Source organism: Nesoenas mayeri (assembly GCF_963082525.1).
Source record: "Nesoenas mayeri genome assembly, chromosome: 1".
In the NCBI taxonomy this organism is placed as follows: domain Eukaryota; kingdom Metazoa; phylum Chordata; class Aves; order Columbiformes; family Columbidae; genus Nesoenas; species Nesoenas mayeri.
In genome coordinates, this window is record NC_137541.1 from 177250096 (window position 1) to 177262318 (window position 12223).

Below are 12223 nucleotides of genomic sequence, written 5' to 3' on the forward strand. Positions count from 1 at the left end.
AAACGTTTATGGTACCATTTCAGAGACTGGGATAGTATTCAGTCTTTTTTGCATTACTATTACATGTTACAATCCTTATAGCAACATTCATGTACCTTAATGTAACTAATGGCTTGGCCTCAAAATTTCTTCAGGCATCACTATGTTTTGAAACTGTTCACTGAGTGTTTTCATTCCAAACTTGAGTATTTTAGAGAGTTGTGCAACAATAGATGAAGAAAGGAGAAAGGTTTTGTTTTGTTTTTTATTGTTTTGTTTGTTTGTTTAAACTACCCACACCACTACCACCAAATAACCAGGAAGATGAATGCATTATCTGAGTAATTTTTTGTAAAGTATGTTCCAAACCCTATTAATACCTTTGATAGTCCTTTAGTCACAAATGAACAAACTTCAATGTAATAAAACACATTAAACCAAATGCAAAGCAAGAGAACAATCTTTATTTCAGTCTCTATGTTTATTCTATAATCTGCCATGTATTGTACAGAATATAAATGTACTTGAATGTTATGAAAATTTAGAAAATATTTCCTAATTTTGCATTATTTATTTTTGTATATAGCTCTTTTGTGTAAGGTAGTTGAGTTTACTAGTCTGATAATACGGGGTTCAAGGAAGATATAAGAACTAAGGATTACTATTTGCTGGGTAAAAACTGTCTGGAAGGCCGGGCCCAAGGAGTTGTGGTGGATGGAGGCAATGGAGTCAAAGCCAGCCAGCAGCCAGTCACAAGTGGTGCTCCCCAGAACTCGGTGATGGGGCCGGTTCTGTTTAATCTCTCTATCAGTGATCTGGATGAAGGGATTGAGTGCACCTGTAGTAAGTTTGCAGATGACACCAAATTGGGTGGGAGAGTTGATCTGCTGGAGGGCAGGATGGCCATACAGAGGGATCTGGACTGGCTGGATCAATGAGCTGAGGCCAATTGTATGATGTTCAACAAGGCCAAGTGCCAGGTCCTGCACTTGAGTCACAACAATCCCAGGCAGCGCTACAGGCTTGGGGAAGAGTGGCCGGAGAGATGCCTGGTAGAAAAGGACCTGACAGTATTGGTCGACAGCAGCTGAACAGGAGCCAGCAGTGTGCCCAGGTGGCCAAGAAGGCCAACAGCATCCTGGCTTGTATCAGGAATGGCATGGCCAGCAGGACTGGAGAAGTGATTGTCCTCCTGTACTCAGCACATGGATTTCTGTAGAATTTTTTAATATATAAACTCTTGTTATTTTGTGAGGAGATTACTACTGTGTGACTTCAAGTTATATTTGAAGGACATTTTTTTTTTTATTTTGTGGACAAGAGAGCTCAAATTTTGAGATTATAAATTTGTGTTAGTTTTTTTGTTTTGTCTTTTTTTTTAACAGTCTGCATATCTTTTTTTTTCTTCCCCAAATCTTGTACCTTTTTTTGTTATGCTTTCCTCTTCTGCTTTTAAATGATATCCAGGGTTAGGGAAACTGAATTAGATTCAACTCTTGACTTAGCAGTAGAATAAGGAAAGTAAAAATGTTGTTTCTAGAACTTCATGATTCAGTCCATGCTTATCTGACAGTACTTTGCCAGACCTTCCTGTCTACAACTCTGAGGTTTTTTGTCAGTATGATTTTTGTTGCCCTTGGAAGCACTTGCCTCAGAAAGATGCTAGAATTCTTTAAAGCTTATTGAAAGATAGAATTTCTTTAGAAGAAAACAAACAGAAACAGTGCTGGAAATCATCATTTCCCATAAGAGTTTTCCCCCATATTCAGGTTTAAAGGATTGCCTTGCTTCCTTACTTGTAGTCCAGCACTTTCAGAATTCCTTAAATTAGTGATGTCACATCTCGTTATACTCATCAGCTAATTTAGGTCCTGATTTGAATATTCACTTTTAGCAATAACTGCAGAATCATGTGATGTGTCTGACTGTATCCAAGGTGTGTGTTGATCCAGGGAGTTTTGACCAGTAAAGCATGATGAGATTTCTACCATGTAGTTCCTTATTACTCTGTGCTGATTTTTCGTCATATAGTAAATCCCTGGAGTGTGTTAGTTTTCCTCCCAGACATAGACACAAGAGGTTAACAAGGTTCAAAAATCCAGTAGTTTCTGATGTGTTTATTTGAGGAAATAAAAGTAGGGCGTTTAATGTTTGCATTTAATTATAATCTCACAGAAATTTTCATAATTCTTGCAGGAGATATTATACATATGTGCATAATACGACGGTAGAATTTTCATGAATTACATCCATTATTTAATATTGGCCAGAGGTGATTAAATACAAAGGGAAAACGGCTTTTGATAAAAGCTACCTATGGATATCATTGTGCATCCTATCCAGTCCGATATTGTTCAGTCAGCTTCCTGCTGAGAAACAATTTCAACTTTTTATAACAATAACTAAAATGATCTCCTGTCTAATATAGCAAATCATTTAAGGGACAGCTCTTGAAAGCTGACATGAAACTGATTATTTGCCGTTGCAAAAGGGTACTGAAATGAAAATATGACTAAAATGACATTTCACTTGAAACTATGCTTGACTCTCTCATATAGAGCAAGAGGAATGTGAAATGAATGGAAAAAAATTCAGCCTAGTTCAATGTATAGAAAACCAAATCTGTTGTGATTAATTGCAAAAGAGCAATTTGTGAATGTTAAAACCCCGATTTAAGTTTGAAGTAAATAATCTTAATAATACCATTAATATTTTGTTTTAATTAATGTTTTTGTTATTGTTGTTGTTGTTATTGTTATTATTATTATTACTATTATTATTATTATTATTATTACTACTATTATTATTATTATTATTATTATTATTTACAATTCAGTATTGATATGGTAACCTAGAGGGTTCCTTCTCTGTCGTTTACAGAAGGTGAGGAGACTGGGGTGATGGACAGCCTGTTGGAGGCCTTGCAGTCAGGTGCAGCTTTTCGAGACCGAAGGAAAAGGATACCAAGGCCTAAAGGTGAATATTCTGTTTACGTTTTATTTTCCAGAGAAAGTTAAAAGCGCTATGGGTCCAGTGCTCTAGAACTGATACGCTATTTAGTTTAATTATTTTTTGCAATGACAACTTTAATGGATGTTCAGACTGTTTTACTGATGTCGGTAGCACTTTGGAGATTAATTTACTGGACTCAGCATAGCCTGATTATTACGACAAGGCTTTTCAATACAGCCACATGTACTTTAACTGTTTAGGGTTTATAGTTGAATGAGGGAAGTAAAAGTCATTATTACATTGGTGTATAACAGTCACTTTACTTCTAGAAGTATCTAGCTTCTAAATAATTCTGCTTCATAATGTTGTTACAATACTCCACTGTCAGAGGTGTGTTTTATTTTTGTGTTTTATTTTCATTGTTTTCTCGCTTTTGCAGACATACCACAAAATCTCAGTCCAAACACACAGCGGCCTGTGCTGAAAGCTTGTAACCATGGTAATGAACCATATTCATGAATTGCATGCTCATAGCTTATGTAGTTGATCTGTGCTTTCAAAAGACTACTGTGATTTTTTCAGTTTTCTACCTTTGTAGAACACTGAAACTGTATTGGAACCTGCTTTTTAAGAATCACCTGAATATTACATCTTGAAACTATACTTATTGATTACTTTGCAAAGCTCTTTTTTATTTTCTGGGTTTTTTGTTTGTTTAAAATTTGGTTTTGTTTTTAAATGTAGTACTTTTATAATTGTTAAGAACAATTATGCAAGGATTTTTTAATAGATTAGGGTACTATAATAGAAAGCAGAGATTGCAGAACATTTTAAATGCTACTAAGTGTTCATGATACCAAATCAGATAATTCTCTGTATTCTTTCTATTTGTCATGATTTTCTCAATACAATAGCTGGAATGGTTCAAGCTATCATTTACCGGTATAATTCAAAAGCAATGTTATATCAGCAAAGAAATAGTAAATTTATTGTTACTTCATGACAAAATATTTCTCCAAATTTTGAGCATGAGTCTTTTGCACATGTTTATTCATAAACTCCTGAACTATCTCACTGTAATCAGTAGGACTTGCTCATATGTGAAAAGTTACAATGAGTGCATGGATGCTTTTTATCTCTGTTTGTTAGACAATGTACAGAATATTATTATATTAGTTGTGTTTTAATTAAGCTTGAGGAGTCCAGAGTGACTGTTTTCAGTGGCTCATAATTAATGGTCTCAAGAAAGAGTTGATATATGTAGTACCTCTGTTAAAGACAACTTTCATAGAAACTTTCATAGAAAAATGTCCTTTCTTAGTTTTGTAAGCAGAATGCATTATCCTTTGATATTTAAATGCACTGTAGAGTGTATAAAGCACATGCCATCAAATTGACAATATTAATTATACCTCATGCTTAAGTGTTTATTTCGTAAATGCCCATAGGGAAAAAATGTACAGAATTTGGTGTTATTAAATACAAAATTAAATAAAATAGAGCTAGAAGGACAATTTAAAGATAATTAATTCACTTACAGGAATTGACTCAAAGAAGAATCAAGTATATTTGGCAGGTGCTTGTCTAACACACAACATACTGATATTTGAATAATGACTACAGAGCACATCTGAATTCATCCTATAAGTGTTTCTGCTTGTAGGAACAATTATGTTGATTGTTACTTCTTTTCAGCCCATTCTGTCCGTATTTGTCTAGCTGTCTGTGGACAGACAGTATGGTTTCCAGTTTTCAAATTAAGTGGATTGGACAAACATTAGAGCCATGTTTTATGTTTCAGGTTAAAAAAAGAACACAAAAAAAAAACCACAAAAAACCAAACCAAAACAAAAAAAAAAACACAAAAAAAACCACCAAAAAAACCCCACACAAGTTCTTAATTCTGCAAGATCTTGATCTAACCCAGGGACTGATTTGTGTGTTGGAGGAATATAATTTGATACTGAAGTTTGAAGTTCAGACATTTGATTTGGAGAGAAGAGTAAACTCTTGGATTTTTATTTTTGTTTTTACCAAAGTCAGTTTTTGCATAGAGTGTTTTGAGACAATCTGATTCTAAGATACTTTAAAATGAATTCAGTTTTTCTTTCACCTGTCTTGTTAGCACAGGAAGAGGATAATACAACTCTGAGCTTGCTTTTAAGAAATTCATTGGTATGGTTTTGATTTGTTGACACTTGTCACAATATCTACATGTTAAGTCTTCCTATCTTGAACCAAGCAGAGCACTAAATATGTTGTACATATTGGTGACGTCACTTATCAAAGCCTTTTTGGCTTTTTGATAGAGCAACCTATGACTATATATTTCTGAGTTTATCTTTGAGATGATTTTTTTTTTTTTTAATTTTTGCTATTCAAAGTTTGTGCAGGTAAGTTGAGAAATTGCTTTTAATAATTTGTTATTGGGAAATCAGTTTGCATACTGTCTAGAATGAGCACTAGACCCTGAATATCAAAGCTTGTTTTTAGATAATAGTGTCACTAAAGCTAACAGTATGGACATTCAAAGCAAGAATTATAATGATAAAGTTTCTTTAAGTTTCTGTATTCAACAATGTATAATGTCAGGGGTTTTTTAATATTATGCGATATATGTTTTTTTCTTAAACTTTATATCTAATATAGATACACATGAAATAACCTATTCTTTCTATGTATTTGTGTATAACAAGTGTATATAATGTATATAATGGTTTATTACATATACATGTATAAGCAAGAAGACTCTGATTTCAGCCCACTTCAGAAAAACTGTCATATGTCATTAGACAGAAGTATTGGCTTGTTCTGTCATTGATTTGCTTTTTTTTCCCAACCTCAGATTTCAAATGTGTGCTGAATTTTGTATCATTGCAAAAAAGTTCCTGGCTTACTGTGGGCTTAAAATATGTGGAAACAAATGAAGTCCTTGAGTAGCAATTCAAGCACCTTCTTTGTTTGCTTTTGTTTTGGCTGTTTAGGTTAACTGGTAACTGGTTTGGTTACTCTTTTTTTTCTACAGAGACAAACAGATTCACTTACAGTAGGTATACTTTATTAATACACAGTGCAGAATCATACCTAGGATGAATTTCTTTGACTTATGCAGTCAGAAAGAATTACAAGCCATGACTTTAAATGTCTGTCCTCTGAATCATTCAAAGTGTAGCAGTCTCTGTTGGGCAGATGCCATAAAGTTCTAGACAATCTCTTCTGTTTCAAAACAAAGCAAAAAACAAGCAAATGAATAAATAACAGCTTGCTCTTTATAATTTTAGATAGTTATCTAAAAAAGTGGAATACAAATCAAACACAAGCATCGATGGGAACTAGAGAGTAGTGGCTCCACGTCTCATAGGAGATGGCAGGGGAGAGAAATTCAGCTGGAATCCACGCTTTGTCCATGACTGTGATATCAGTGGCAGCAGGAAGAAAATCTCTCTAATCATTGCCATTGTTATATGATGCAGCTCAAGTCACCAAGCTGTCACTTGCTCATGAAGCTGAGCCAAGCCCTATAAAACAAATGACTAATGAGAAGCAAGCCAATGCTTGCTCTATAATTGAGAACTAAAATTGTTTCCTTTAACTAAATGGACTATTTGAGAAAACAAAACAAAAAAAAAGTACATTAAGTAGAACGCTAGCCATTGGTTGGCCATTTTTCTCTTTGTGATCTCTTGAACTCCCTAGAAAGCTCTGGTACTGTTCAGCTGATATTTCTGATTCAAAGAGAGTAATAGTTCTCATACTGCATCCCAGGGTATCCTCTCAGGTGTGTTATTTTATTTTCGGTCCTACTGCACTACTCTTTTATTGAACAGATTGCCTCTTTCTAACATGGCATGTGATTTTTGCCAAGTTTAAATCTACTCTATTTCTGTGATCGGAATTACCAATTGTATTTTTTTTCAGCTTATGACAAGGCCCATCAAGTCAGATAATTTCTTACTGAGGAAAAGCCTCGCTGCATAACTAATGGAAATAATATACATTTGGAACTGCTAGATCTTGGAAATATTCTAGCACTATAAGAATACAAATCATCTTCACTAGATTTTTGTTGATGCAGATATTTGCTTTGTTTCCATTCATTGTGCTTTGTATTTTTAAATTAATGACTGAATTACATGTATGTTCACAACTACCTGTTAAGGTTACAGTTTGCTTTAACTGGAAAGAGCCATAAACTGCAGTGATATTGTGGTAGGTGCTGTTTTTATAATTCCCATTCAGAGCACTGTTTGACACAAGTAGCGTATTAGTATAGTTTTAGTGTTATACTTTGGTAAGATTTTGATTCAGTAGCATCTAACAGGGGAGCTTTTTTATTTTATTTAGAGCAGAAAAAAGCACTTTATTTTCCATGATCAGGATTTTGCACATTAGAAGATCATTTCAAGCAGCTAATAGCTATGGCTGATATGAGTTTATCAGTTATTTACAACAATAGTCAAGGCATATTTGCAGCTTGCACATTTATTTCAAGCTAGTTAAGTTCAAATACACATATCAGCATATCCAAGGCAGCACAGAGCCCACTGCAGCACAGAAAGCCGTATTATTCACTAAGTTTTAGGTCAGGCTTTGCAGCCTGCATCAAGTTCTCCGCTGCTATGGCTACGTATTTATTTGCAGTAACATTAGCCAAGGTAAATGTCATCTGAAATGCAGCTTTGATTGCATGTATGTATACCTCAAATGCAGCAGAAAGTATTGTTCTTTAAAGCAGATTGTATTCAAAATGTTGTGAGTAAAGAAAAGCTACAATAAAATAGAAATTAAAAAAAAAATACAGGTTGCTTTTTGTGACTACAAAGGTTGAAAGAAATCTTTCTGTTGCAATCAGTAATTGAGTTGTGGACTATACTTCCAAAGGTAACAATAAGGTCTTGTTTCTATATGTAAATCAAATTCCATGGTAAGAGATAGTCATAATTACTATAGCTGTTTGTTCAGTAAGTCTATAAACAATAGAATAATTTTCATGTCACATTTAGTCTGAAGCATTTTAAACACTACTGTTAAATAAAATTCTTGTCAATCAATGTCATTCTGGTCCCAATTAAGCAGAAGAAAACCCTTTTTTCACATTTGTTGGGGTTTTTTAATCTCTTATTCATAATAGAACTGTCATCCAAGGTTCAAATTTAGTGTCTCTGCTACCTTATTTTTGACAATGAGCTCAGGCTCATCTGAATTCTTAAAACCGGCAGTGCAACCACTTAGAGGTCACTATTTTATTTCATCATTACTGTATATGACAGCAAATGATGATTGACATTTCAGCCTAATTTTTCCTTCCTTTCTTCTTAAGTCTGTGTATATTGCTGTCATTTCCACAACTGTATGTAGTAAACATTAGGAAGTACCTAACACTAGCCAAACAATGAAACGTGTGGGGATAACTTTTTACCCAGTACCTGTTAGTAGTGAAAATGCATTCCTGAGCACTACCAGTTCTTCATGGTAGATACTGTTTGAAGGCATTATGCGTGTTCACCTGGTCTTCTCGTTGTATGTGACCTGAAACATTAGTATTTGTCCCTCTGAGGGAGAAAATTCTTGTAAGGCTTTGTGAAGTTTTACTCAATAGACAAGTTTCCTTAGCGGAAGACTTAGAATATCTGTAGGGACTGTTAAGAAATAAAAACATTTAATAGGATTTCTATTAAAAAAACAAACCAAAACAACATAGTTCTCAATTGTTCCTATTTTAAGACAAAAGCATCACTTCAATATTGACTTCATAGGTCAAGAAAAATTGCTGCTTATTCTAACAGAAATAATTCCCCTGAAGCCATCTGCACTGTTTATAATAGTTTTTTTTCCTAGAGCAGAAGTAGAGTTCAAAGAAACTGTGACCATAATGGTCAATTTTGCATGTGAGGAAAAAAAATATCCAGACAAGGGAAGTGAATTTACTCATTTTTATTTGTTTGCTTAGAACTATTTCTGCATTGCCACAGTTGCATAAACATACATCTGTCACAGAGCTGGCCGTGTGGAATTTACATTCCAAAATATCTAGGAATGAGATTAATTTTGGTGTGAAGGTTTTAGAGTCTTTTTCTAGTAATCTCCCTCTCATAATTTAATGTTGGAGTGGAGAAAGCATTCAAGCCAGAAGGGATGGCAGACAGCAAAAAGAGTTTGGTATGACAAATGATAAAGTTTGATTTTTTTTTACTTTCAGAGCCTTTCCAACAAAGTTAACAAAATCAACTTCTGTAATAAAGTCTGAGATAAAGAGAGGTATATGAAACACTAATTAATTATTTTTAAGCAACAGATGCTGCAAAGTGGATGCAAACTCTGTTAAGAATGGAAAAAGATAATTCAAATTAAAAGTCATTGCACAGTGCTACTGTGAAAGTATTGGTATAGAAAGAAAAAAAATGTCATTAACTTGCCCTCAGTTTAAGGCGAACACACAGTGCCAACTTTAGCACTGCCTGTATTTAGAAAATTATATGAGGAATTTGAATCCTACCAAAAAATGTCTCTGTATATTTTATTACTCCTCTTATAAAGTCTTGTGAGATTTCCCTTATCACCTCTCATGAGTAGGGTGATATACATATCCTACCATTCTATGTCTTATCATAAAGAATTATATGCGAACATAATATAGATAAGAAAGAGAACCAAAGCTTTTAAGGAGTGAAATTTCTGGTGCCACCCTGAGACAAGTTGTAGCTAACAGTGGGGCTTAATCTCCAGACATTTGACAAGTTCATTCCTAAAGTGAGACCCTTTGAATGTGTCAAATTGGGCACTCATAAGAGCTAATTGCTTTTGTAAATACCTTGCCAGTGTTTATTGGTAGTAGTTGAATAAAACCGCTGCTCTGATAAGAGGCAAGGTAAGAATTCTGGCGAAGAGGTGACATTTGAAAGCAGTGACACTGTATATTCTGTAATTGCACATACAGTAAATGTCAGCTTCATAATCATCTAGCTAGGTAACCAGATTTTTGAAAGCTATGGTAGGCAAGTTATATATTCAAAGCAGTCTTCTGAATATGGATCAGTGGACAATCTTAAATCTGTGAAGGGAGCTGTAAATTACCAACATTTTACCCATATTTGTCTTTTCATTGTTTAGTCATGCAGAACTTCACATTTGAAGACAATTACTGACTTGGTCTGTATAGCAAAGAGGTTCTGTTGTGTCTCAGAGTACTTTTTAAGTCTTTTCCATATTTGTTAAACAAGATTTTACATATAAATTTACCAGACTCCTTCACTTTTGTTTTCTGAATGCTAAGAACTAGTAGCATCTAAACTCCTGCCTCTTTCTTCAAAGACTTTAAGAACTCTGATCCAAATAGAATAAATGATGTATCTATCAGCTGAATGAGAGCCATAATGCTTTTTATATTGTTTATCTACATATACATATTTATATATATATATATCAGGGATTATTGTTTGTTCTTAAAACAAAAAGGCGAAATATTGGGTAGGGAAATTTCATCAGTGAGACTTTAGAAATGAGTTTTCTGTGGTTAAAAGACTCCATTAGGGACAAAATCTGAGATGAAAACAGTCTATCAACCCTCACCTGAGTCTGTTTTGTGACTCAGTTGATGTCAGCTTAATGCAACATGGTTTTGTTGGTTATTCAAAAGATATAGAGAAAACACAAAACATTACTCATGAAATTCTTTAACTACACTTCTTACTTCATCTTTCTTTGCTATATAAGTGAGTTTGTTTCCTTAATGTTCTGGGATGTTTTTTCCTCTTTTGGGAGAATTTAGTGTCATTTATGTTTCTACCTGATTTTTTTTCGTTATAAGCCAATGGTCTGCAAAGGTATAAATAAAGTACATTAAACAGATGCAGGAAAAGCAAGAGTATCCTGCAGCTTCTTCCCTTTGTTGGGGTAGGAACACTTGGAATCTTTACTTTTAATATTTGGAACACTCTAAAGGGAAATTTGCATTAAATTTGAACTAGAACTCGTGGTTGTGTCTGTGAGTTGCTCGATAAATGCACTATCATCTTTCTTTCATTTCAAAAATAGATGAGTCCTGTGTATTTCAATCATACGTGCCTCAGGCAAAATCTGCATCAATCACCCAGCAAAATAATCAGAAGCCTCAAGAGACTTTTTCTTGGTGGCTCAGACTTACAGATTGCGACTGGTAAAGGAAGGAAATACAGGGGGCAAATACAGCTTTCCCATGAATGACAGAAGGAAAGGTGATTGCCAGGCTTACACTGAATAATCTGAAGTAGTGTGACTGTTGAAGCTGGACTGTGATTCCTCTTCTCTTGTGTTGAGGTAGCTTACAAATCCAAGATGAGAAGCTATGGTTTAAGTGATTCAGGAAAGAATATTTGGATTTTGTAGGATATAGGGCTGTTCAAAAATCTGTTCACTTTCAGCATACACTGTAAGTAGTTCGACCCTTGTTCTTGGCATGGTAATGTTTTTTGAGTTAAAAACAAACAACAACTTTTTAAAGCAAGATAATTTTAACCAAACAGAAAAATTACTTGAAGTTCGTGTGATTTCCTAGCAGATTTTACTTCCTCAATATTTGAAAAAAGCAGTGTTTGCTAACATATACTTTTTGTTTCTTCAAAAAGCTACAACAATACCTTGTTAGTAGGCATGGTCTTTCTGTTACAATATTTTGTCATGGTATGTTGAAAATAAGACTTTTCAGGGGAAATAGTTTTCCTCATGCTTTATTGTCTCATGATATTTCTTTAACTCCGTATAGAAGAAATAAAGAAAAAATATTATCTGACCCTACAAGTTTGCCCATATTTGCCTTAGGTTTTCAAAAGTTTAGAACCTGAGGTTTAGAAAACTAAGAGTGAATTTATTCTGCATTGTATTAAAACTTGTAGTCATTGATTTTTCTTTCTCATGGTCGCATAGCAGAGTGATAAAATGAGAAATTGAAAAGATAACATCGAAAATACTTAGTGTCATAAACAAGGAAATGGAATGAAATCTCAGCAGATATTCAGCATGTGCAAATATTTATTCCACAGGTTTTTCTTTTTATCTATTTTCATAGGCTTTAAGCCAGTTTCTTTGTAGAGATGAGTGTGCATGTTACATTACAGTACAGTACACATACAGATACTTGAATGAGCTCAGTACAGACTACATTGCCTACTTGAGGCAGGAGAGATCTTAGGACAGGAACAAATTCGGGTATCACAACCCAGTTTTGGGGTTTCAAAACAAATTTGATTGTCTGTGTATGGCACCAAGTGAATCAATGCAGAGGCAGTTTCAGGAGCTATGTCCAAGAAATTTGAAA

At 34.2% G+C, this 12223-nt stretch overlaps 1 protein-coding gene across 1 annotated transcript in view; it reads left to right on the plus strand.

The window, feature by feature from the left end:
* DIAPH3 (diaphanous related formin 3) overlaps positions 1-12223 on the plus strand; it is a gene marked incomplete at its 3' end in the record, with an annotated part of 225994 nt that overhangs the window by 166655 nt on the left and 47116 nt on the right. Inside the window, exons 26-27 of the mRNA XM_080345569.1 lie at positions 2860-2955; positions 3371-3430. Of these exons, the coding sequence (XP_080201695.1) occupies positions 2860-2955; positions 3371-3430 (156 nt within the window). The remainder of the gene's footprint in view (positions 1-2859; positions 2956-3370; positions 3431-12223) is intronic.